Here is a 27763-nt window from a genome sequence, read left to right on the forward strand (position 1 = left end):
GTGAATAAAGAAAAAGCCTACTATATCTACATGTGCAAATACAGCCGTGCCTCGCCTCTCCTGTCTCTTCCCACCTCTGTGCAAAACAGGTATTTCCAAAGACACTCTGGTGCCAAAACACAGCGCCGCCGTGGGAGGTGCTCCGACCTGTCGGCACAGCGTGTACGCCCCAACGAAAGGTAGGCTGCCGGCCTTACAACAATCACGCACGGAGCTCTGGAGGCGGGCAATAACATGGTGCTATTTACTGCACAACACACATGCATACAGACAAATAGCCACAATGCTACTCCCTTTGTGTGGAAGGTATTTTCTCAAGTCTGGCCTACAGACAGCTCTGACAACAATGAGCAGGCCTGTTAGGCCGACTCCTGGAGAAGAGAGAGAGAGAGAGAGAGAGAGAGAGAGAGAGAGAGAGAGAGAGGAAAAACAGGGCCTGGGGAATGTCCAAACCAAAGCCTTTTGTCTTCCCAGCTAACATTTAAAAGAGCAAGACTGCTGTCAGTAAAAATGACTTGTAACATTCCTTGTGAAGGGATACACCAAAAGGATGTTTTAAAAGCTAATACTAACAGCTGATCATTTTCCAGCCACTGGCCTGAAACCTTAGCTGACACTCAGATGTATTTTTGAATACGCTTCGGCACAAATAAGATGTAGACATGTCTCGTGCTGAAACAATAAGTCGATGAACTCATTCGTCAAAAAAAAAAAGAAGCAATTCAAGGACATTACTTGGGATTTCTTGACATAATTTTATAGTTAACAATTACTAAAATTAGCCAAACAGTTATGGACGTTACAACTCATTAGTCACAGCTATTTATTTTTAAATAATTAATGGGGCAAAAAAAAAGACTGTTTACTTTGTTGGTGATTTGAGTCACAATAAACATAATAATGTTCCAATATGATAATAATAATAATAATCCCAATATTGAGAGCAAATAATAATAGACGAATACCGACATTGTTTTGATCAGCTAATAAAGAGGTAGAACTGAAAATAAAATCCACATAGTAAGCGCTAATTGTCACTATGATCCCGACTTAATCTTTGACCCCAGCCTTGTTGAGGCTGTGACCGAGAGCTTAAACTGAATAATTGCCATCTTTAACCCTTGTGAACGACACTACTACTGCCAGCATGGATGTGTCAGTGCAAGCGGTCATGTATGAAGGTCCCGGTGCATGTGGTTGCATGGCCCGCTTTAGTGCTTTCATACTTTGTTTTTGTTTTAAGTCGTGTCAGTGTAAAAAAAAAAAATAATAATAATCCATCAGTCAGTGCGGTGGGATTTCACTCTGCATCAGGGGTATGTTTCTGGTTTTTAGATGAAAGAAGGGCTCTCTGTATGAGCTGAGAGAGAGAGGGGGGGGGGGGGGGGGGGGGGTGACAGAGAGAGAGAGAGGGAGAGAGGGAGAGAGAGAGGGGGGTGTCTCTGGTGGTGTGTTTGCATCTGTGTGTTTTCCTAGCAGGGTGTGTTCTTGGATTCCACCACACTAGGACATTACCCCCAGGTGCTCTCTCTCTCTCTCTCTCTCTCTCTCTCTGTCTCTCGCTCTGGTTCTGTGAAAATACCTTGAGGATTAGGTGGGCAGCAGTGGCGAGGAGGAAGGGAAGGGGGGGTGGGGTCTGGTGACGGAGGGGGGGGGGGGGGGGTAGTAGTGATTGACGGCTGAAAGGCTGGAGAGGTGCTCAGGCATGCTGTGGTCGGGGAGAGAGGGGGACTGCACACACAGGCAGGGGAGCTCTCAGGCTTTGCACTCAGCTGTTGCCACCCACACCCATTACAGCCCCTCCACCACCTACCTCCCACCACCACCTGCCGCCCCTAAAGCACTGCACCCAGATAAGATTTCAAATAACTCCCGCTTACCTTTACCTCATGGCCTAACCTCAACGAAAGTGTTCCTTCTGTTCTCTCTCGGTCTGTCTGTCTGTCTGTCTGTCTCTCACGCTGACGTCCTCAGCAGCAGATTATGCAGCAGAGGTTTTATATACTCTCTGACCTAGAATCCTGACGCTGATTAAAAAAAGGCCCTTTTTTTCAGACCAGCAGGTGTTTTGAACAACGAGCGATGTATGTCGGCGGCGTGTGTGTAATCGGGGCTAGTTTTTCCATGACAGAAAAACACTCCGTATTGCCAACAATCTCCTCTTTGTGCTGCCACTGCGTGCTTACATACATCATCCCATTTCAGTGCTTCAGTGTACAACAGCACCCCTTGTGGCCAGGCCTGAAATGACAAGTCTGACACTACCAGGGGGGGCTGCTGTGGCACGTCTGCTTGTTTGTATCTGCCTCCAGCTCACCTTTCTTCCTCCAACAGTGTGTGTGGTATGCTCACTCTGAATAAGCAGTCAGATAAGTCTTTCATTTGCAACTCTGCTCATTTCAAATATTTGTTGATGCTCAGAGCACTCATCACCTCACACCCAAAGAATGTTGTTTTGTCTCTAATTGCAGACTTGTGGGTTGCCTGCCTCACAAAAGCTCTGTGAGAGGTCCACACACACACACACACACACACACACACACACACACACACACACACACACACACACACACACACACACGGGAAGCCAGAGCCAGAGTTTGTGGTCACAACCGCACCATCTATGAGCATCTATACAGAAACCACAGGAGCAGAGTAATCATTGTATTGATGAAAGTGGACTTTTTCTTCATGGGTTCTTTAGGGGGATTTTTTTTATACCACTCGTCCTATATCACAAACAGACCCAAAGGTTTTCCATTTCCACAAAATTACACATAATGAAGTGCAATTTAAATAGCCTCTCTCAAGGCTAGTCCAAATTGTCTAATGTGACTTAAATGAAGGTATGGACCACATATGTAGTTAGGAGTTGAAATGGAAAATGACATGTAAGTGGGAGGAAAAGTCAAACTCACTGAATGAAAAAAAAAAAAAAAACTTACACAGAGCGGCCATCTCTTTGGGCAGGTCGGCGCCAAATCTCCCAAACAGGCTGCTGTTGGCCAGCAGGTCAAAAGGGGAGTGGCTTCTCATAGAGTTGAAGGCGAAGGGGTAGACAGCAGGTGGGAAGCCGGTCATGTGACCCACCTGCTGTTCCCTGTTGGTAGCCATGGTGACAGAGCACACCCAGGGGTCCGGAGCAGGCCACTGGGTGAAAGTAACTGGCTCTCACAACACCTGGAAATCCCTGAAAAGAGCTGAAATCTGTGTCCTCTCGAAGACTCTCGGGATGCGGGGAACGGGTGAGTGACGACGGGGCCTCTGGTCTGAGTGATTCCACTTTAGAAGGGTCATCCAATGCACTTTCCTGAGGGAGAGAACGCAGAGAGATGTGTTATTTCTTTCTAATGAATCACCACATAAAAGGCAAGGATAAGTGTTTGTGATTGGCATGAAGACGGAGATACAATCAGCGGTTTGTGTGGAGATCCTCTCTGGATTCCACACACATGATTCACCTCACGTCAACTCTGACACCATGGTCCATCTACGTCCCGGGACGGAGGATAGTTTTATCCAAGACACGCGAGACTCGAACCAAGAAGTATGAGAGAATGGGAAGGGAAAGAGGAAGTGAGGAGGGACGGCGAGAACCAAAACAGATAAAGACGTGAGAGAAAAAGAATGAGTGAGCTGTGGGAGGAAAAGCCAGGAAAACTGGGACCGGCCGAGGGGAAAAGAAAATAAGAAAGAAGTTTGGAAAAAGTTATAACAGGGAAGAGCGAGAGGGAGGGGAAAAAGAGAGAGAGGGAGAGTAAGAGAGAGAGCTCTTGTTCTTGCAGTTTTGAAGAGCTTCCAGACTTCTACAGTGATTCCAGGCTATGCCATATGATTTAAATCACCAGAACTCTACTATAAAGAGCTCCTCTGTTCCTGCTGCCAGCCTAGCACAGCAGCTTGCCTCTTTCCCCCAGGACCAGAGGCCCAGACATGGGGTCCGGAGCATGAAGAAGTGGTGGGGGAGGAGGGGGTCGACGGGGGTAGAGGGTAGGGAAAATGAGATCCACTGATTGCTAACTGCTGCTGTCACTTCCAACTATCTTCCCTTGAGGTCAGGCTCCCATCCCACAGAGTCGTTTTGGCTCTAACCTCCCACGGCCCGCTCCTCCGCTGTGACTCCACTCTCAAGTAGGCACAGACAAGTCGGGCTCAAGTGTGGACAAGGCTGCAGTTATGCCCCACTGTTGACTGTTAACATAGGAGGGGGGGGGGGAAAAATCCCAGCAAAGCCTCCCATTTTTCTTTTTCATGTTTTCTTTTTGCCTTTCGCTTCCCTAGCGTGATTCCATGAGTGGGTGGTGTGATCAGCTTGTTTTTTAAATGTGGCTTTGAAAAAGAGCAGAGCCAAGGAATTTGGAACTGCTGTGGCTTGTGAATCTGGGAGAAAAGACAAGGGGGGGGGGGGGGGGGAATCTTGGTAAAGAATTCGGTATAAACAAAGAAATGAGTGGGGTGGTGTGGGGGTCTGAGGATGAACCGGTGAACTGCTGAACTGAGCGAAAGAAAAAAAAAAACGCAGGACGGGGTACAGTGACAGGGTCTGGGCACTGGGGGGCACTAAGAGGTGGCGCTGTGCCCAGGAAAAAAAGAGGGAGAGCTTTCCAAGATGCACACAAATGCAGCACACAGTCTAAAACACATACACATGCAATCAAGCAGGGGAAAAAAAAGAAAAACATCTACACATGTGTGAGAGCGCACGCACACACACACACACACACACACACACACACACACACACACACCTCACCCCTTGCCTTTTCCAGGGCTCTGGCTCCCTCCCTGCCTCTCTTTCTGGCTCTTTCTCTTTCAACAGAGCCAGTTAATTACACCCTACTGCTGCAGGCAGCTTCAAACCACCACTAATTTAGAGTTCCATTACAGTAAACTGTTCCACATGTGCATTCAGGGCCCAGGCAGGCTCGGGTGGCCACGTTTCAGGAAGGAGCAGCCACCGATAGGCACCCACCCCCACCCTGCCAACACAGCCATACTGCCATCTTTCTTTTCCTCTCCGTCCGTCTCTGCGTTTCTTACTTTCTTTCTCTCCCTTATTCAGTCCATCCCTCATCAGAACGACCCCCCCCCCCTTCTGACCCACCCCACATCTCCTCTCTATAATCATCATCACCCAATCCCCCCCCATCCACACCCCCACCTCCCCTTACCCGCTCCCCATTTCCATCCCTCTGCTGCTTATACAACTTGTACCATGACCCTGTGCAGCGGTTCCACTGTGTGGCTTACACACAAAAACATCACTAAAGATTTCACAGTGGGCCTAATGGGAGAAGAGGTACAGACTGGAAAAACAAAAGTGCCAGCGACGCACAACTTCATAGGGTGTGTGTGTGTGTGTGTGTGTGCGTGTTACGAGTATGTACTGGGCCAAGCGTCTGGCCCGTTTGAATATCTGCCTCATGAACTCAAACCTGGCCCCGTTAAGGCAGCACAATCTGTCTGAGGGTGTTGAAGAAGAGGGAACAACAAAGAGAAAATGTGTGAGAGAAACAAGGATCGTGACTGTACACATGTGACTGTTGTTTTCCCACAGGGGATGCAAACATCTTAACTTTGATTTTCAAGCCACCAGACCCAGGCAGGGGAAGAAGAAAAAAAACCTCAGCACGATAAACCGCGGTTCGACTGTGTTCATTAGCAGGACTGTTGTGAAACAACGGAAGAAACGGAGAAAGAAAGGAAGAAGTAAGCCGTGCAGAGACACCTAGCCTTTTAAAATAGAACCCAGTAACTTTACTCTCCCCCCAAACACAATAATGAATTAATAAAAGAGTTGGCGCCAGTGTTTTTTAATGAGTCACATCAGCCCAGCAGCTTTTTACAGAGCCATTTATGTTTTATGTTGGGTCCTGTGGTACGCTCACTTCGCCAGCCCGTCTGGGGCTATAAGGGGATAAGGGGAATTTGAGTGACCTCATCCCCTGTTAGCCAGGGCCAAATGGGCATGGAGGGCCTCCCCACTTCCCTTGAGCCTGGGGGGCACACAGGAGGCAGCAGGCAGCCAGGCAGGCGAGGAGCACCAGGCCCCAGCTATGAGCGGCTTCACGGCTGTTGCTGGGACTTTCCATTATTCCCTAAGAGGTGCGCTGTAGCCGTTTCAATTGACTTTGGTTGTTTCTGTGAATACCGGGAGTGTCAAGGCCTCGCCGTGGTTTATCGCGTCAAAGCAGGCTCATCATTTCCTTGAGATAATTTGTTGATTTTTATCAGGGAACAAACTGCGTGTGGCGAACGAAATGGAATCAATCAAGATGACAATTTTGGAGACAGCGCCACAAGACGGGGCACGCTTAGGGAGAATGAGATTATCTTGTTTGCTGAAGAGTTTGGATTTAGAAAAAAGAAAAGAGAGAGAGAGAGAGAGAGAGAGAGAGAGAGAGCAGTTCCCACAGATTGAATGTCTGTCAAACAAAGGATATCAAATCCTCTGTGAGCAAAACAACAATTGTGCCTTAACCGTTGTGACGGATCCGGGCCCTTCAGGCAATAAGAACTGCAGTCAAACATAACAAATAAATCACGGCATCTCAGGAAGCGCCGCACCACACGACCAAAGAAAGGCGGTGGGTTTTTCAGTCAGCACAAGAAACCACAGGTGATTACTCTGCGCATATATGAGCAGGGTTCTGGGTGCCACGGCTGTCCCGCTGTGCTAACCGGAGGATGTCTCAGTGACGGAGAGAGAAAAAACGCACAACCACTGTGTGCGATGTTGAATTGAGTTATAATTGTATGCTTGTCTTTCTGGATATTTGCCTTTGAAGTCAAATTCAAACTGCACTCCCCGAACTCGCCAGAACGCCACAACATGCAATTTAAAGAAATTACCTTGTGAGGTTAAAATAAAAAATAAAAACATGTGTAAGTCAGTCCTGGCAGAGCAGCAAGTCAAAAGCTTTTTACTGGAAGAATTTAACTGTGAATTCACAGCCTTGGGACAAATGAACTGTACCATGTATTCTGGCGAGGAACTGTTGGCAGAATCACAGAGTCCTCTCACTCTTTTTCCACATCTGACTTGCCCACTCCTGCTAATTTCTTCTCTTTTTTTTTTAACTGTCTTCCAGGCACTGTCCTTCATTTGTCAACATCGTAAAAGGATTTATTTTCAGTAACTTTGTAAAGGAAATGACTTGAAGGAAAGCAGGTTATGTTTAGGTTTGGGGTCGCTCGGTGAAGTCATACTACCACAACAGTCAAACAATGACTTTACAGTCCATGTGTCCTGGGATGACACTGATCTTCTCCAACAGGGAAAAAACAAAACACTTGGCGTCCTCATCTCTGCTTTGGACAGTCGCAGGCAAATTAAAAATGTTCACACAGAAGCGCCATGAGAGCGTTATCTGATCTATTCGCTGGCGTCAGTATTTTGGCTGTGAAAACAATATCCTCAACACCATTATCTGATGCGAGGCTGACAGCTCTCAGTCTTTCAACAAGTGGCTGGCTAATGGCTCTGAGAGAGAGACACCCAGTGACAGACGGTCCAACGTCTCCAAACAGACCGGCATTCCATCACCTCAAACTTGTTTGACGTCTGCCTGCCCTCGCCGGCGCACAAACACGTATTCGCTTGCAGCAACAATGCAGAAGTAGCATCCCTGTGTAATCACTTGTCACTTAAAGAGGTATTGTTTTTCACCAGCGCCACCGGGGAGTGTCATTATGCAATCGTGTTTTTGTAGCTATAAATAATCAAACGTTAATTCTTAAATCTTTTTTTTTGTTCTCTGTTTTCTTTTTTGTTTAAACGTCGTGTCACAAAACAGGCTGTGTTGACTCGCAGCGGTGGAAAGAAGTACGGAAAGAGTGAGAAGTCGGTGAGACATAAAACACTTGGTGACATGATGAAGTCATCCTGACAGCTTGCTGTTTCCATGATGTGGTGGAGCTCTCAACATGGAAGACTTTGGGCACCGGGTCCGGCAACATGAGGAACCACACAGCAAGAGGAAAAGGCAGATGATGGTTAGAAATTTGAAGATATAAAAAAAAAAAGAGAAGAGAGACAGGAAATAAAGAAAGAGAAGTGGCAACAGGGTGACGGCTATCTCCTAGATCTCAAAGGTAACGTCGGTGCCACTTGTCCTGATATGATTCACGCAGGCGGCGATGAAGGTGTTTCCCTTCCTCAACTCGGAGAGAAAACAATCCCTTCTCTGTATAAAGAGATGCATAATTGATGGGTTTCACCGCCGCCACTTTTAGCCCGGGGAGTCAAAGCAACACTCAGACCCGAGCAGGCCCAAACACACACACATGGAAGCGCCGCACGCACAACAAACTCACTCCTGCACAAGTTTAACTCGGTGCCAAGAAAGATCCTTTAATGAGTGCTTGAAGGCAGAGTGAACATGCGAGTCCTCACAATCAGAGCAGCACACCTGTAAAAATAGACACAGGAAATGGTGTGCAGATAGTTTCCTTGTTAATTATAGTGTGGTAGCGGAGAGCCCCTCGATTCTCCTAAAACCACCTGTCTAACCCCTCCCTACTCCTTGGCCTTAATTGCTATAGAAATTCCAGAAAAAGACAGGTATCAACAACTCCCAGATTTACAGCTCAAAGTCACAAAGAAGGACTCGGAGTGGATTTTGCAACACAGGAGCTTCTGTTGCAACTGTTGTTTCAGTGAGTTATCACAAAACCTCAGACGTACCTGGAAGGTATTCTCACACAAAACACCAGATTTTGCAATTTTGTTTCAAAAGTTGTTTAAAATCCAACATTTATGAGAACATTTTATACTTCGTTCTTCAGTATAATTCTTACAAATTGTAATTATGTATTGCTTTTATGATAAACAGTGTTTATTCTGTCTTTATTACTTTGTGATGACATTAAACCTTTTGATCCATGACGTGTCTAAATTTAAAGGCACACACACCTAAAAAACTAACACTCACACACAAAAAATCTGTTGTTCCAAAGTAGTTATTTCTATTGACAAACAGTTCATTTAACCAGCAGATTATTGCTGAACTCTACTGGTAAAGTATAATAGAGGACTAAAGAATTTTAAAGCTTGTCCATTGCCTGACGTGTAAATATTTATAACAACAAAAACCGAAGGATGTTTTTAGTGAGGTTGATGTAGCTGACCAATGACACGTAGCTGTGAGCGAACACCATGAAGGTAACGCTGCTCCGCATGGACGGCCTGCCCTCGAAAAGAAAGAGGTCCCGGGGTCACGTGTGATGCTCCGGAGGAGGAGAGCTCAGTTATTACTCTGCCTCGGAGATGAGCTCCATTTCTTCCTCTCCAGATGTCACTGACTCAAACCGATGGACCAGATGACATTGGAGGGCGCCGCAGATTCCGGCGGCCTTCAAGCAGGCATCCCTCACTCGCCCGTGTGTGGGTGTTTTTTTTTTTTTCCTTTCTCCAATCCGCTTCCATCAAACTGTCTCTCACACTTATGTCAAGTCCACCAGGGGAAATAAGCGGTGGACAGCAGGTGCAGAGCCAAGGCTCCTCCAGCTGCAGCGGTTTACCTAGTGACCGGCCACCGCTGCAGCAATAAACCAAACACACTGCAGGAGAGCTCTGACATCAGTCGCCCGCTCCTCTGATATCCAAATCAAACACCAAACGCTGCTGGATTTGGAATGTGTCACATATGACTCTAACAAGTGGAACCTGTTAACCTGGCGCTCATGCCAGCATTAATAAATAATGATCACTGACGCGCTGCTCGCTGTGGGAACACAAGGGGTAGACTTTGTGTAAACTAAGAGCGAGGCTTCAGACACACGTCACTCCGCAGGAATCAGCCTCCGCTGCTTAAAAAAGGTGGAAAACAATGCTTCTCTTTTCCAAGTGTTCATATGTTGTATATAAAAGAAAAACAGGTCAGGGACTGGTGACTCCTCTGGTGAATACATTCATACACATCAAACACACACACACACACACACACACACACACACACACACACATGCTAATAATAAAGAGCTCCACAGGCGACTGGGTAACACTTGAAACACTCACTAATAAGCACATATGTGCGCACAGGCACAAGCAGGCACGCTTGCTCACGCATGTTTTCATATAAACTCAGTGTCACTCATATGGACGAGGCACAAAGAGACAGACAGGCTCCAACGCCGCGTACACACACAAACATGTGGAAGAGGACGCTTCAGTGTTTACATGCGGAAATCTGCTTGGGTTTTCAGGGAGAACAATGATTACTTGTCTCAGAGCCTCTCAAGTGTTGCTCAGACTCTGTCGCTGTCTTCAATTAAAACTGTCGACCCGTTCCCAAAGAAATACTCTCTCTCTCCCTCTCTCTCTCTCTCTTTCTTCTCCTCCGTTAACAGAGAGAGGCAAAGAGCAACTTAAGTTACCGAACTCTTAAAGTTGAAACGACTCACCGGCTCTGGTGTTGACGCGGCCGACGGACGGATGAAGCGGTTGTCGGAGCGGTCTGGTGAGGAGCAGAGGTAGCCGGGGAGGAAAAAAAAGGAGAAAAGATGTATGTACGTTCATCAGAATCCTTCTGACAGCAAAGACAGAGTAGCAGCAAGCCTCTCTTGCTCTCTCTCCCACACTCCCCCTTCTCGCTAACTCTCCTCCTCCTCCTCCTCCTCCTCCTCCTCTCTTGTAGTGTGTACCTCTTAAAATCACTCCTTCACTCCCTGAACACAGGCACACTCACTCTCTCACTCACTGAGAAATAATTATACTTTCTGATTCATAAAGCCTTCCTTTGTCACGTGACCCAACACTTCAAATATACAGCACATTTTTTCACAAGCCACAAAATGCCTGGAGGGAAGAAAAAGGCCCAGAGAGCTTAAGTTTCTGTTTTTAATTCTCTCTCTCTCTCTCTCTCTCTCTCTCTCTCTCTCTCTCTCTCTCTCTCTCTCCCTTCTTTGTCTCTCGGGTGAATTCTTTTTCTCCCCTTCGTCTTCTTGGCTAAAGAGTGGGTTTACCTACGAGTCACGTCGGGCTCTTGGATCATTCCCGTTTAATCGATACGTTCATTGTTCAACCCTTGGAGGATGTTTGTGTGTCCTGAACACAAATTAAGACCGTTTTGATTTAAGGCAGATGATGCTTTCATGGCAAGCCAAAGGTTGCGTTCATCCAAGTCTAGTCATTTATTCCCAGCGCGATCAGTTTATGGAATAATCATGGTGGAATTCTGCCCTACCTGTCTGCTTACTACAGGCATGTACTGTAGATGCTGCGTTCGTGTGACTCATGTGTTTGGCGTTGGGTTTTTACAGCTTTTAATGATTCCGTGACAATCTTCCAAGAGCAGTAATAATAAATCACTGCTATTATTACCGTTGCCGGTGTTGCTACTACTGATGGGACGAAATATTAAAGAAGGGGGACTTGAGGACCTTTGTGAAACTAATTAAGGAACTAGTGGTCACAAAAAAAAATGACTGAATATATAAAACATTCTCCATCAGGATAAATGAAAACCAGAATGTGGCGTTGGAATCAGGAATAGGGTTAGGAAACATAACATCTGTCAACATCCTGCCAAACATTATGCAGTTTGCAATATTTTTTTTCAATACAGATTCTTGGGGGGAGGGGAAATAAACAACTACAGACTTCTGTAACTCAAATCTCTTCAGCTGTGAAAATGAAACTAGCGGTGGCACATCATGCGCAGGGAAGTCCCATGTGAGATGGCAGAGCGGTGCAGCAGCAGCGGCAGCAGAGTTGGGTGTGCCCTTGAACGTGCCCCTCTCTCCATATGAGATCATATGTTTCAGATCTGTTTATGTGTTTGTGGTTATGGGCGGGTGCCCTGTGTGTTTTTTTCTGAATGTAATGTTTTTCAAGTTGTTTTGCTTATGAGGAGCACCTCAAACCTCAAACTGGGAGGAGAGGGCGCACCTCAACGGGCACTTCTACCTCTGCAGCGGACCACAGATAGCGTCAACACACGCGCGCTTCTTTTGACACTCGCATAACTCACATCTAGTCGAGTTAACATCCGAACCGAGGACGTGCAGCAAACATTTTTTTTAAAAATAACCAACTTATGCATGCACTACTTCTTCTGAAACTTCATCTAATACGATGCCCTTCAGGCACATCGGCCATGCATCGCTTCACATTCTCCCCAAATCTCACAGTCTGAAGCAGAACTGCAAACCGACGCAGCATCTGTACATTTCAGACCTAATAGAACTGCTGAATAATGAGTTTGTAAATCACAGATACGGGCAGAGATCTCACCCCCAAACATACTGACCCCAATATGTCTCCAGGATAAAGTCAAGCCGACATAATAAAAGACACTCACTCTCGTTATCTCCACCTCCACACGTGGTCTACGGTTCTGACGTGGATTTTGCTGGTACATAAGCGCTGTTGCCTTTTGTGCAGAAACCTCATATTCAGGAAGCACAGATCTACGCTGCAAGAAAAAATAGCACTTCAGCTGATCCTTATCTTGTTTACATTTGATTCATGTGTTGCGTATGAATCCACTCAGGCTAATAGAGATCCCTTAGCTGTTTGCATAGCGGTGCTAATCAGCAATATGAAAACAATATTGAACACGAGGGTAAACACTGTCACGGGACGCTATAAAGACGGCTGTTAAGAGTGACGTGAATTGTAAAGTGTCCGTTTCAAGTCATCGAGCCGAGCGAGACGACGCGTTCGTGTCCGGATGGAGCCGTTAAGTACACGATGATGGTCGTGTGTGTGTGTGTGTGTCAGTGCGCAGGGCACGCTGTGCTCCTTATTAAATTATGACAGTGAGCTTGAGCAGGGGTCGTGTTTAGGCTTCGTATGAGTGTGCGTGCATGGATGAGTATGCATAGGCAGTAGCAGCGAGGAGGTCAGAGGTTACTAGTGTTTGTGTTTGAGTGTCAGTGAAGTGTGCTCCAGGCTGAGATTTATGATCATTGTGTCTGGGAGGCTGCAGAGTGGGGGATAATGAAGATAGATCAGGGTGCTATCTCTCTCTCTGGGCACCACTGGAAACATGGCCTATGGCCCCGTCCGTTCTCGTATCATTAACTTCAGCCTGTGACATCATAACGCACTGCCCCGACATCAATCCCAACACAGTGTGCTCAACGCAAAGAGAGGCAATCCCTCACGGGAAGTCACCCGGCAAACACGGCCATTGTTTCGCCGTACTCAGCTTCTCTGGGTGTGTTTATGAAGATATGAAATATTCATAGAAACATCATACTCCGCCGTGTGTTTCCACTTTAGATGCAACGTATTTGCATTCATAGAGCCGAGGAGCGGAGGCCTGAGGCTCGCTGGCAGAGGGGAAGCAGCGATGGGGAGGAAGGAGAAAGGGGGGGGGGGGGGGGGGTGATGGAGGGAGTGAGCGAGAGAGAGAGAGAGAGAGAGGGAGGAAGTGAGGTTAGAGGGGTCAACGTGAGATGTGGGGAGAGGGGGGGAGGAGAGAAGGGTGGGAAGGCGAGAGAGCCTAGCGGTATGGGGGGGGGGGGGGGGGGGGGGGCGTGAAAGAGAGCGGTGTGAAACAGTAAGAGGGAGGGAAGGAGACGGAGAGAGGGATGGATTGGAGAGGGAGGGGGAGGAGAAGGGGAGGTGAGAAAGGGGTGCAGGGAACGGGTGCCTGTGGCGGCAGGTTTTAATCAGTAACAAGATGCCTGTAATGAGATCACTATTTCCCCACATTCAGATTGATGTCATGTGAAGTTGGGTGCCACACTGAGACAGGCAGGGCATGCAGGGCGACACACACACACACACACACACACACACACACACACACACAACACACAAATATACACTTGCTTGCACTTTCTTGGTTACAGACTTAAACACACATCCTGTGAAATGAAGGAGCTCATTCATCCAGTCTGGCAAAGTGTGCTCATTTAGAGTCCAACCGCCTTGAAGTAAAAACATACACAGAGGAATAGCACTCGCAGGAAAATGAGTTACTCACGGCGAAGGAGAAATGTATGTGTTAGGGACCGAAGGGCATATACCACTATGTACTCCTCTAACAAAAACAAATGAGCACAAAGCTTGGAAGAGTTAGAGAGGGAGAGCCAAACGCTTTTTTTTCTCCTCTTTTTTTTTTTTTTTTTACTGCAGAAGGATCTGAGGGAAAACGAGAGGGGGAGAGGGAGAGAAAATAAAAAGAGGAGTGTGTGTGAGTGTGTGTGTGTGTGTGTGCAGTTTTTGGGGTGCATTCAGAGGCTGCCGACGCAGCTACCAGCGCGTGTGCCAGCATATGAGCGCTCGGCCTACTCCCCAACATGTGCGTCCAATGAAAGGTGAACGGCTCTCCTGTCTATACTTTCCTCCAAAAAAATCAGCCATGATGTCACCATGAACCCATCTTGAACCCACCTCTGTCAAAAAGCATTACTCCGGCCCTCCCTCTCGCTGCCTCATTTTCTGTTCCACCTCTCCCTCCTTCACGCTCCTGCCTCTCAAATTCTTCTCTGAGCTCCATTCTATCGCGTTCCGCTTTTTCATATTTTTTTGTATTCTTCGACATTTCCCCCCTCTCCCATCCACGTCTCTCTCGCTCTCTCTCTCTCTCGTCTCTTGCTGAACCACACAAACTCTTCTTCTTCTTTTTTTTCTCGGTAAACGTGGTCTAATTGAATCACCGAAAAGCTCCGCCGTTTGCCCAAAACGCCAGGATGTTCTGATTTTCAGAAACTTTGTTTAAACTGCGGTTTTACAAAAAAAAAAAGAAAGAAAAAACTCTGAGTGCATGAGGGGGAAGCCAAAAAATAAAAGCAAGGGGGAAAAAATGAGGAATAGGGGAGAATGCAAATGAAAGAGGGGAGAGGGAAAGCGAGAGAACACTAGGGGAAGAGAAGGGTGGTGGGGGCAGCGAGGAGGCAGCCAGAGAGCCACATATGGAAGTGATTCTGTAATTACTGCAAATCTGTGAGCTCAAAAGGAAAGGTCTTCTTTTCCATGCCTCCTTCCCTGCACATAAAAATGCCCTTGTGAGAAAGTTGGGCACTAAATACTGAGCAGGAAACATGAAAAAAATACACAAAGTTTTCATTTGCTTTTGCTTTTTTGGCACGAGGGACTGGTATATAAATATGTATTTTTAGTATGTTAGGCATCTGCTTTTAGTTTATTTCTGCACTGATTTCTGTGCTGATCATGAGGCTAACACCACAAACTACTGGAGATACATTCTTTACTCATTTGCTTTTCTTTCCTGAGTTTAATCAGCCGTCCTGGAAGCTAATCTAAAAGAAACGAGGGGAGGTAAACTCACGTCTCTCATCAGCCACACACCTAACTGGCATCACTCACATAAAGCACACATTCAACAAGGTGCGTGAGGGAGGGGCTGCGAGGAAAGGGGTGTGGGGGGGGCATACAGTGCAGACAGACCGTGATGAAGACTGTCTTCGAAGCCTCGGGCAACGCAGCGCTTTGCAGGTGTGTATGTTGGCAACGACTTCTGTTCTGCTCAGTCCCCAAACCGTTTCAGCAGCCTCTAATTATCTCATGCCCTGCCATAACGTGTTCTCGTGAGGAGTTACACACACGCACGCGCGCGCTATACAGTCAACACACCCGGATTGACTGAGTTTAGCGGCGTTTATTCTCAGACACATCCAGCTAAACGCGGCAGCAGATGATTGATGTAAAGTAACACACTCCTTACCTTCCCCGCCCGGAGGAGCGTGACGCCTCGGCTTCAGACGCGAGCACGTTTCCCCCCCAGAAGTTTCAAACGTAAATAGTGGGTGACAAGCGCGCGCGCTCCGAAGGGTTTTCCTGTGAAGGAGACAGAACACAAAGTGAGGGGCAGTCTTCAGAGAGGTCCTCCAGCGCGGCGCCGCAGCTCGTAAACATCACGCTTCAGAGATCATTTCAGTCATTTGTCAGATTACCTTCGTGTGTTGCCAATCCGTCACTGCGTCCCGGCAGCAGCTCAGGGGCGTCGATGACGGGAGAGCCGCCGTGCGTGGACATTTCTGGCACTGTGACTCCCCCTAGTGACGGAGAGGAGGACTGCAGTACAACGAGGATGAGATGAGATCGGTGTCAGAAAGGAGTTTATCGACAAGTACGTTTTCACACACAAGGCATTTGCCTTGGTGTTTAGTGCCCACAATAAGCACAGAGAATAAACAAGAGGCAAGGACTGCATTCAAGAACATAAACATACATTTAAAAATGACTATGAATAAAAAAATAAGACACTATATATACAATATGCAGATTTATATACACGCCACGGAAATGCCACAAACAAATTCACACGTAAATATACTAATATAAAACGTAAATATACAAGTGTTATTATTTTGATTGCAGCTTTGTAAATAAAGTTTAACTTAAAAACATTTTCAATTTTAAATCAAACCATTACATTAGACTTATTTTGACACACACACACACACACACACACACACACACACACACACACACACACACACACACACACACACACACACACAAAACACATTTAGAAGCTCTATGTTCAATATGTTTATGGTCATATATTTTCAAAAGATAAAATTGTAATATACCATAGATAGTTCACTGGATCTATCTATCTATCTATCTATCTATCTATCTATCTATCTATCTATCTATCTATCTATCTATCTATCTATCTATCTATCTATCTATCTATCTATCTATCTAGAGAGATAGATTATGCTTATGTATCAATGCCATGAATTGCCACTGAGTGGCGCTATCCACAACTTTAGTTGACCCACATATTCAGTCACCCAGCACTTTGTTGCTGACTTGAATGTTGTATAAGTTCTTGATGGCTCCAAGTTTTAGTTTTCAAAGTGAAATAATCAAACATAAGATTTACATTTCATCCAAATCGAAGAACTCATGTCAGTTTGCATGAGGCTCAGTCCAACAGCATGTCGTCTGCTCCACATATAGCTTAAGTTGCAGTTTACAGTTTCCTTTTGGCACATGGGCTCTAAACTTAACACTGGCTTGCTGCTCTACTTGTCTGTTTACCATCCGTTTGAAGCGCTGCTTATCAGTAACGAGCGGTCACGGTGAGCCCCGCCCATTCTCCACGTGCCCGGCCCTCCAATCTCTCCATCCCAAGGCGCCACACGCTCCGTGTTTTGCATAAAATGTGTATCAGTAGGGCAGCGCTCTCCCCGGCACATGCAGGGCGCACATGCAGCGTGGCTTACTCAACACACCGCCACCGCGCTCGAATAAGCGCATCAAACTCCCCTCCGCTCCAGATCCCCGCCAATGAAAACGCACCAGAGCGTGAAGGAGAGAGGGAGGGAGAGAGAGAGGGAGAGACTCCGCGAGGTAGAAAGCGCGAGCCAAATCCCACTCAAACAGACACAACACAAGTTGAGCGAAGGGGAAGGGCGGTCACATTTCCTCCTCACCTGCAAACGTGATTGATGTGGGTGTTTGTATCAGTGGGTGTGTAGGTCTATGTCACGCCTGGCGGCTCGCTCTACTTTCTTGGAATTCATGAGTACCTTTTAATCTCCGCTCGTGCAGCATCACACGCGCTCGCGCACTATCCCCGAGCATAGAAGGCACGCGGGTGTCTCTGACAAGACCAGTGTGTAGAAGTCGCATCTGTCAGAGCAGATCTGAGAGCGGACAGAGAAGCATCTCTGACTTCATCGCTTCTTCCCAGTCTCTGCGTTTCATGGAGCAGGTGTTTTACGCACAGCAGTTTTTCGACTTTCTCGCCCGTCGTCTTCAATAGACTTTTGCTCCAGTCTAGTGCCATTCGACCATCTTCACGTCTGCTGAAAGTGATCGACATCAACAAGAAAAATGGATCACAGCCCCGGTGGTGGTAAGAGAAACTTTTAACATTACAGCAACCGCTCCGTTATAACAGATTTAGACATTGACAGTCAGGATTGATTAAGGGTCATAGACTTTTTATACATGCTGTTGCATACAATCAACAGAGGACAACTATTTACTATTTGTTTTTTATTTAAATGTAAGAAATCGTAGCATTTCCAGTAAATATTATTTGACTGATGTTTTATTTATTTGCAAAATTGGCAATTGTGTGCAACACTTGTGAGCTTTCACATTCATCAGTATCGTTGTTTTTTTTTCATACAAGTGTTTGCCTAAGGTTAGTAATAGTATTGGTTTACTCATTGGGCATTAAATCACGTCCACTTGTTCCTGAATATAATAAATGCACAATTAAGTATTTACGCAAAGTTGTTACAAAAGTTGCTGGACGCTGCAGCTGACAGCGAGCCGCCCATATGGTTGCAGGGAAGCTGGCCACTTCCTGTTTCTCTCCATGAAAACAAACTCACGTGGAGCTCCAGTACACTGGCTGTCAATGTGATCGTAATCTTTCAGTGTCAGGACTTTACTGCACACTGGCCCTGAATCATCTCAGTGGCGGAGGAAGAAAAACAAAAGGAACTTTGAGAGGGTGTGTTTGTTTCGTGTGCGAAGGCCATCGCTGAAGTGCCTGCAGCGAAGGAATAAAGTTGATAACCGCAGGACTTCCATCCGTTAAGTGGTATTAGGCAGCGCTTTCTGGAGGTCAGCCAAAGGGGAGCGTGCTTTCTGCTTTCCTCTCCTGATCGACGGTGAATCATTTACGACAGCGACATGGGCGCAGCCAGTGTTGCTCGGATCTAAGGGCAACGCCGAAGCCATTCATCGAGTTATGACTTTGTGTTGACGAAGTGGCCGGTGTTTGCCTCGGAACAAGCGAGGCCGTTAAATGAGCCATCACAGATAACAGCTGTAGTATTATTCAGCCGATAAACGTGAAGGCTGCCTGCTGATAGGCTTTCTGCTGGTGTTTGATGTTTGCAAGATGTTGGCAATTTGTATCTTTTACTTGACTGTCTATTTATATATCTTATGGTTTATATAATTGTTTTTTTTATTCGTGTGACATTTCAATAAGTCTTTCTCAATTTGTTCTTCTCGCTGTAATCCCATTGACCACCCTGAACTGGGTTTAATGTGTCAATAAGTCATCGGAATGCACATGACTTCATTTCACTCATGAGGTCGGTGTAGTGATCTAAACAGAGCTCATAAACATCATCATAACTTGGCAAACTAAATATGGCTGCAGTGGTGGGCTGCAAGGCTCATAAAGTCTAAATCAAATGAGATTGTGTGCGCGTGTGCACGTGCGTGTTGACACAGAGCCCCCATTACACTCGCAGACATGATTGGGTTGTGGGGTCGGCATGCGTGGCAGCACTCACCCAAAGTATTCTTAGATTAATTAATACAATAACATTTCATATGTAACCTACAAAGTAGATGCTGATCATCTGCAGATTAATAGCTAGTAATAGTAATAAAGTTGGCCTATTATTCCTCATAATGTAGGAGAGTTCAGCATCAATTTCGACAGTAATAGTCCCACAGCTGAGAGGAAAAAACTAAAACTGAAATGCTTCATTATGAAAACATGCTTTTGCCAAAACTTAATATTTTCATGAAACGTGTACATCCTTGACCTCTTTTGAAGAGTGCTTTGGCGTGGCATTGAGTTGTAATTTGTCTTTCTTGACACTAATATTATGTGCAGCTGCACCAGGCCTAGATACTCCATTTAGCTGTCAAACAATGCTCATATGATAAAAATGGGACCAAGTGACTTTTTTTGCTGCATAACTTCTCCCTCACTAATACAGTGGGCTACCTCCCCTGGTGGAGGCTTCCTGCAGTGGAGATAAAGAAACTTTGTACAGCTGAACCTGTTCTTCTATATTCTAATGTACTTCAAACATATATCATAAAATTAGATCTAAAAACAAAAACACTATAAAGTGCAGGTCTGCATTACTCTTTAATTGACCGGAAATGAAGTGATTTTACACCAGAGATTAATCTGATCAAATCGCAACATTAACTTGGGTCGGCCAAACACTGACTGATACTTCCCGAGTTGTTTCTAAACGAGCTGCAGTCAGCCCACCCCGTCGCATAACTCGGCCCTGTTTAGCGTGGCTCTTTAATTCGAAGCCCCTGGCGGCCTGTAGACGCTCTTGCTTCTGGCCGGAGCGCGGCTTCGTGTCTTCCCGGTGAGCGCTCCGTCTGAAGCCTCCTCACGTGGCTTCGCTCGCAGAGCCGCGTGCGACGCGTGAGATCCTCGGGCCCTCCTCCCGCCGCTTCCGCGCTCTCACGGACGCTGATGTGCTGATGCCGCCTGCGGCGATGGTGAGCTTGGTCAGTGGGTCAGCGATTCCACGCATGCACTTCTTTTTTTTCTCTCTCGTCACGTTTTCCCGCCGCATGCGCCTTTTGCGCTGAAACAGATAGCGGATTAGACACATCAGGAGGGGGCTGCGTCCCTCTTGCTCTGTAACAACTGACAAGGATGTTTTTCATTCGATGTTTGACACACATAAAGCAACATCAAACCAACCCGGATGTTAGACGACGGATTTAAAATCCTGGTGTTTATAAATGATATCATGATACAACTTTAACCGCATGAGTCTGGGCGTGAAGGCGCAGTAACATCATTCTGTCAAGATCCTGTGATACTGACACAGGAGTTCATGGAGACTCTGGCACAACTCTTTTGGCCAGATCCTGTTGCACAACAGTGCCTCCAAGGACGCACACCGTATATAGCTTATTTTACGCCACGAGGGCGAACCGTGTCCTGTAAGGTGAATGAGTTAAAGTATGAGCCGAAGGACGAGATCAAAGCGGGGAGGAGGAGGAGGAGGAGATGAGGGGAGCTGCTGCGCCTGTGAACTGCTCAGCGCTCACGTTTCTGTGCCTCCGGTCCCAGGCAGATTAGTGTCTGCACGGGGAGATGGAGCTTAACAAGCGCACCCAGGAAGGAAGTTCAAACAGTGACAAACGAAACACAAGCTGCCAATAAGACATACTTAAATGCCCTACAATGTTTGCATTAAATATAGAATATTACAATATCATGGTATGTTTCCCTCAACCATAAGGACTGAGGGCAGATCACAACTTCTTCTAGACCACAGGTGATACAATATGAGAATATAACAAGTGTATGGAGGGATTTCTATTCAAACTATAATAACCACGGCACATGCACTGGCTCACGGGGTCATTCATAAACACTTAATGTACATGTGAGTCTTAAGAGGGGGAGGGGGAGGGGGGGCATGACTGTGTGCATATAAGCTCAGGAGGAGGTGAGGCTCAGGCCCGTGTCTGCTGGGTCTGTCATGAGTCAACAAACCACCATCACGTGCTGGTGAAGGATTAGCGAGACATTAGAGCTAAAGCAAATACCTTCATGTGCAGCAAAGGGCAACACATGTCAACACCACAGGCCCGCTGCACGAATGCATCGTTTCCATACGCGCAGCTGCACGGGTCTGTTAAACCACTGAACCATGGCACCAATTCTGGATGTCGGACATGATTTTAATTGCAATCATGGTGTGTCTATTTTTGCTGTACTCTACTGTACCCTGAGTTGCTATAGTTTATTAGAACACCAGCCCGATCTATATAGAGCCTAGATGGAAACACGTGACTCACATTCTCCCAATGTTGGTGGCGCGTGAACAGCAGTGGCAGAGATCCGGTGCCACCTCGCGCCCCGGGAGCTTCCCCCGGTCAGCGTGTGTTTGTAAACAACACATCTGACTGCGGGGTTTGTTGCGCATTTCCACACGAGACTGCGGCTTCCGTTTCGGCCAGTAACCGTGTCAGGAGTCCACGCATGTGAGGCGGCGGTCAGGTGTCGGGCTGTTGGCTCGCGCTGGGCACGGTGCCAGGGGAGGGAGAGAGAGAGGGAGAGAGAGAGAGAGGGAGGCTATTATTGGAGCGGAGGAGGCAGCAGACCCCGCAGACACGTGAGGCCGTGTCTCAGCTCATCCACCACGCATGACTAGGAGGGAGAGAGGGGGGGGGGTGGAAGCAAAACTTCTTAAACAACCACATCTGAACCACTTTAGAAAAAATCACGTTTTCACACGGTGCCAGTATAAATACCCGCATGAGCATGACGCAGGGATGCTTCGCAGAAAGTAGCGTTTCTACTGGAAGCCTGTCTGCGCTGTTGCTGTGCTACCGGCAGTATTTTTAGCGCACACTTTATCCGCTCGAGCACGACATCACGCCTATTGCCCTCGATGCGAGGCAACGACGCAGCAAATTCTCAGCCCGTTCGCTGCTGACCTGCAGAACGTTAACATTACATCACTGTGTGCACGTCTTATCAATATATGAACTCTCTGCTCAGCGGTGTGACGCTGTCCTCCATTCTTTTCCAGGAGTCATCCTGTACGCAGGCTCCTCTGGCAGCTCGAGCCCCAGCCCCGGCAGCCCCTCCAGTGGGTACCAGTCACAGTCACCCTCTTCGTCACACTCCCAGCCCTCGTCTCCAGAGGAGATCACCTTCACGGAGATCGGGGCGTTGAAACACAGGGCATCTGGGTGCAGCAGCCCACCCTCCAAACTCATATTCCAGTTCCCAGAGGACTACAGTGCCCCCCCAGCGGCAGCCACTCCGCAGCACACCTATGCACACCCCATCGCAGGAAAGAGGCCATGTGGCTTCACGGGAACTTTCACCAGTAAGTGTTTACTCCCTGTCAGAACGCATAAAGGTTTATACTACAACAAAGGGTTTTATTTGTAGCTCATCTGTCTGTTTGCCCTTCCTCAGAGACAGGTGGTATGGTCCTGCTCTGCAAAGTCTGTGGGGACATCGCATCCGGGTTCCACTACGGAGTGCACGCGTGTGAGGGGTGCAAGGTAAGCCCACGGTCATGAAACTCCATGTTGACTGATTGAACGATGTGTTGCTTTGTGGGCATCAGTTTCATGTTTCTCATTGCGTTTGTTTCAGGGATTTTTCCGCCGCAGCATCCAGCAGAACATCAACTACAAGATGTGCGTGAAGAATGAAAACTGTATCATCATGCGCATGAACCGCAACCGGTGCCAGCACTGCCGCTTCAAGAAATGCCTCTCCGTTGGCATGTCGAGAGATGGTGAGACATCCTGACACATTTTCTTTCTCTTTTTCTTTTTTTTTTTCACGAGAGGCTCTCGGGCAGGTTTGCCAGAATGCCACGGTGCTCTGATTAACCAAAGCTGCAGGGAAATGGGCCGCCCCGAAAGAGGCACAGTCCCGTTATGTAGGTCTGTGTGAAAAATGTAATGCGGAAAGTCTTTCGAGGTCATCGTGTCAGTAGCTCAGTCACTCACTTTGTCGGAAGACCTGCACCTGCTTTGCCCTTCTCCTGTGTCACTGCGCCACCATCTGGCCTGGTATCACTCTCTTAAGTTTCGAGGTGTCTTTCTCGTGCCCTTTGCAGCATTCTCCCACAATACCTCTCTGCTCTTGTTCAGCACAGCCCCCTCCTCCATGTTCCCTCAGCTCGCTTGCCTCTTAGACAATGATTTATGAGGAGAGGAGCCTTGAAGTCCCCGAAGCTATCTATCATCTGGAAAACTGCAGCAAACACAGGAATTATTTTCGGAAATTGGAACAGGGTCAACTTGATTACCTTGTGTGTGTGTGCCTATAGAACGCTGCACTGCAATTAATGAGGGATAGGGCAACAATTAAGCAAGGGAGGCTAAATCAGCGAGTCGTTGTGACAGACTTTATCAGGCGTGATGCTCACATCGGCGAGTTTTATTTCTGATAGCTGAACGTTGATTGATCACCTATCATCGCAAGATTACAGAAACGGGCTGACCTAGAAAAACAATGCAGAGTTTCGCCTATAGTGTACTTGTGCACCGTGACCTACTTGGTGGAGTTTGCTTGCCTTCTTCCTCTCAGTATGGTTTCTGCTTATCGCCACCCTCCAGTACCCTTGCATTGCCTAATCGAGTAAACAGGGTTTTGTGTTATTTCTGCATGTGCTTGACACTTCTGGTGCACGGAGAAAAACGGGGTTGCAAAGTACGACTCAATGAGATTACGAACAGTCAGGTCGACCCTTTCAAAGGAGACTTTCAAAAAGAACTAAGGACCACAACCTAGAAACCCCCTTCTTCTCGGCTTCAAATACGAAAACAGGAAAACCGCAGGCAACTGCCTCGAGCCCACAATAAATAGTACACCTTGATTTCACACCAGGCAGCTGTGTGATTTTGAGCTCTGCAGTATATTCACATTTATGAAGTCCAGTGGCACGATGGCACACTTCTCAACTAGAGCATCATTTGCTTCTTTATAACCATGATGAAAGGGATTAATCTCACGCCACATTATTGGTCCCATCCTCATCAAAGGATCCTGCCGGCAATGAAAACATTACCATATATTTGATTACTAAGTAAATGCCCTCACCTCACCCAACACTCTGTGGCTTTGTGTTTAACATATTTCTATCATTCATCATATGAGACTAACAGCACATTGCTTTATAAATATGATTTCTGCTGTACAAAATGTTCTGAAGAACAGGTTCAGCTATGCTCCGCTCAACTTTTCTGCCTTATCTAACTCCACCTCGCACACGCTCGCACTTTTCATGTATCAGCGTCATTGCAACTCACTGCGAGCCTAACTCCTTCATCCTTCTCCCTCTCACACACTCCGTGCCAGTGACATCACGCGCACGCTGCCCCACTGCCCTACTTACAGATGGAGGGAGGGAGCATGAGAGGAAGGAGACAGGGCTGGATAGAGGAGAGGATGAGGCAGATGGTAGCTGGTGGTCTATAAATAGCCTCTCCAGCTGATAGTTACTGTGGGAAGGGGGATGGGGATCTGGGTGAAGTCAGGGAAGTTTCATCTCACAAACTTATGTGGTTCTCCTTGAAATCCTTCAACACTTAAAGAGAGTTTGTGCCCTTGGTGTATACGTGTCTGTATAAAAAGGTGTTATAGTTAACGCATCTCTATGCTTAGCTTTTATTTATAGCTTTTATATACTCTTGTCTTGGGTGCAATTTTAGTGCTTGCATCTCTTTATTGTTATAGCATTTCAGAGAGTATTCTATCAAAGCAAACAACAAATGAAAAACCCATGTCCAGTGTAAATGTCCATGTATTCACAACGACTGAAAGCTAACCCATCCACACGGTTTGTGTCTTCCCCAGCTGTGCGTTTTGGCCGCATCCCCAAGAGAGAGAAGCAGCGACTTCTGGATGAGATGCAGAGTTACATGAACAGCCTGAATGAGTCGGCTGCCATGGAGATGGACTCGCCACCAGTGCGGGAATCTCCCAGCAGCCCGGAGGAAGGCAACTCCAAAGAGGCCATCGGGGCCATCTCCAGAGCCTACCATGACATCTTCACCAGCAGCGGCAGCCATGAGAGAGCAACCAAGACAGCTAACGTCCCCACCAACAATAACACGTGTCCCTTTTCTCAGGACGCCAGTTTTACCCAAGCCTCCTCTCGCTCCAAATCTGTCCAGAGTTATCAGTCTTGCCCTGTTGCGTCTGCCACTCTATGTTCAGCCGCTCCAAACGACAACCAATCTACATTCCAAAATGTGGGCAACAATCGCTACACCTACATGGTGTCGACGAATCAGAATCACGCTCAATCCAACGGAACGACCTCTCAAAGGGCCAATCACAACAGTCTCCGCAATGCAGGAAGTACCCAAAACCAGCCCTCCTGCCCATGGAAGTTAGCTTCAGGAGCTAAAGTGCTGGTAAGTGCAGGAAGCATACTGTATTATATCCAGACTTTGGTGATAAATCTTGTCGGACAAACACGTTCTGACTCTTTCTATTGTCTTCCTTCTAGGCCTGCCCTCTGAATGCGTGGCCTGTATCAGGCGCAGATCGCACGAGTCAGGAGATTTGGGAATCCTTCTCGCAGTGTTTCACTCCTGCCGTCAAGGAGGTAGTAGAGTTTGCCAAGGGCATCCCAGGGTTTCAAGAGCTGAGCCAACAAGACCAGGTCATGCTGCTCAAATCAGGCACTTTTCAGGTAATGACCTACATTTCACATGATGTATTTAAAATAAGGCTCCTTCTTTGTGATCCCAAATGTTATTGGTGTTGAGTATTTGTCTCAAACTTAACGTTTTGTTCCTCTGCTTTGTGTGCGTTTAGGTTCTGATGGTGAGGTTCTGCACCTTGTTCAATGCCGAGGAGCGTACAGTGACTTTCCTGAACGGCCAAACGTACCCCCTCTCCACCCTGTGGGCCTTGGGCATGGGCTCTCTCCTGGATGCAATGTTTGACTTCAGTGAGAAGTTGGGCTCCTTAAAGTTGGAGCCTGATGAGATGGCCCTCTTCATGGCGGTGGTGCTGGTCTCTGCAGGTGAGAGAAGTGTACAATTTACTTCATGAGTAGTAAAGCAGCGACACCTCGTTAGTAATATTGTAAGTGTGTCCGTAAACCACTCACACCTGCCTCCCTCCGTGCCCCACAGATCGTTCCGGCATCTCGGACATGCAGGCGGTGGAGCAGCTACAGGAGGGTCTGATCCGCGCCCTGCGGTCGCTGATCACTCGCCGTCGCCCCGACGACAACGCTCTCTTCTCCAAACTCCTCCTGCGCCTGCCCGACCTGCGCACACTCAACAATCTGCACTCCGATAAACTGTTGGCCTTTCGCATCGACCCTTGAGCGGGCGCTTGTTCACAGAGCGCACAGCCACGAACTCTTTTTGCATAAAAATATACAATACACCACACACACAGGTAATATCTTCCAAGGAAAGGACTTTCTTGAAAACTGAGGAAAAAATGTGAAATTGTGCAATCTGATGAGCGGTTTTCAAAAGGATAAATGAGGGCAGTAGCCAACATGATTTTTACTCACTATTGATCCGATATGTTTTGGGACAGATAAGCATACAAACTCACGTACTCACATAAACCTCAACACCACTGGAGAGACTTAAAATGAACCATCATATAGATTTAGTATTACCCTTTTTGACAAATAATTTACGCACTTGCTCATTTTATCCAGTGTACCTAAGAATAAAAGCCACTTCACCTGTTTATTCCTTTAGCCGTACGGTATCAACAGGCCATCACTTAGCAGCAGCTGAAAGATGGTTATTACTTAGGGACCATTAGTGATGATTGACTATGTCAGTCTGTGTTAAGGACAAAGGGAACATGTATATAATACAAAGCTAAATCGGAAATGTCAATGTAATCGTGTATCACTGTTTCACAAACATACCGTCTGCATTAGTACTGGATTGAAACCACTATTTTAATGTCACTTGTACACAATAGGACGCATTCTGTCTCTTCCTATTTTTGACTTATCTTCCAGAAAAAAACAAAATGGCACACCTCGCGTTCAAACATGCCAGTTTCACAAGTCAACTGCATTTTTATATCACTTCACAAAAAAACATTGCGTCCGTGTCACTATATTGTATGACAGCTGGACTGATGGTGACGCCTCATGCATGTTGGGTTTTGTAGTTCCTTTGTTTATTTTTGTTGCTGTAAATATTATGTTACCCTGTCTATGCATCAGTGACTGAACTGATGTGATGGATCAGATGGATTCGGGTAAAGAAGAATGTACCGACCTGCCTGTAACAGGTGGGGGGGTTGGCGATGCCACGTGGGGCTTTGCACAGGAGAGAATAAGTTGTAGGAATTCTCAGACACACTTCCTGCTGTCAGATGATGTAACCAACCAGCATAATCCCTGAAATCACCAGCACTCACTACACATGTACCCTTCCTCTGCCCCCAATGTTTGTCATACAAACACAAGAGATATTTTTGGGTGAGAGATCTTATTTAATTGGTCTTCTCACTGTTTGATTGTTTGATTATGGCTGATTGAGCATATCTTGTACATTTTGTAAATCTTTATTCCTAAATAGAAATGATATAAAGTTCAAATAATGTATTACTCTGCTTGTGTG

At 46.8% G+C, this 27763-nt stretch overlaps 2 protein-coding genes across 2 annotated transcripts in view; one reads left to right on the top strand and one right to left on the bottom strand.

Moving 5' to 3' along the window:
• The window catches only part of rarga (retinoic acid receptor gamma a), a 36748-nt gene extending 26314 nt beyond the window's left edge, over positions 1–10434 (bottom strand). Inside the window, exons 1-2 of the mRNA XM_084015044.1 lie at positions 10405–10434; positions 2946–3310 (exon numbers count right to left, since the gene is read on the bottom strand). Of these exons, the coding sequence (XP_083871170.1) occupies positions 2946–3114 (169 nt within the window). The 5' untranslated portion in view covers positions 3115–3310; positions 10405–10434. The remainder of the gene's footprint in view (positions 1–2945; positions 3311–10404) is intronic.
• A 6881-nt stretch (positions 10435–17315) lies between these two features.
• nr1d4a (nuclear receptor subfamily 1, group D, member 4a) lies at positions 17316–27747 on the top strand. The gene is made up of 8 exons (XM_084015043.1): positions 17316–17789; positions 22210–22512; positions 22605–22693; positions 22788–22932; positions 25002–25564; positions 25660–25845; positions 25971–26181; positions 26294–27747. Exons 1-8 carry the CDS (start codon positions 17768–17770, stop codon positions 26488–26490), a joined length of 1716 nt encoding a protein of 571 aa, XP_083871169.1. The 5' UTR covers positions 17316–17767; the 3' UTR covers positions 26491–27747.
• Positions 27748–27763: the final 16 nt, after the last annotated feature.

The sequence above is a fragment of the Eutrigla gurnardus genome (genome assembly GCF_963514095.1).
Source record: "Eutrigla gurnardus genome assembly, chromosome: 8".
Classification (NCBI taxonomy): domain Eukaryota; kingdom Metazoa; phylum Chordata; class Actinopteri; order Perciformes; family Triglidae; genus Eutrigla; species Eutrigla gurnardus.

Bases quoted from the DNA above. Each gene is read 5' to 3' on its own strand.
- nr1d4a (XM_084015043.1), top strand. From the start codon at position 17,768: ATGGATCACAGCCCCGGTGGTG. The intron at 22,513-22,604 runs GTAAGTGTTTAC...GCCCTTCCTCAG, and splicing joins CTTCACGGGAACTTTCACCA to AGACAGGTGGTATGGTCCTG. The intron at 25,846-25,970 runs GTAATGACCTAC...GTGTGCGTTTAG, and splicing joins TCAAATCAGGCACTTTTCAG to GTTCTGATGGTGAGGTTCTG.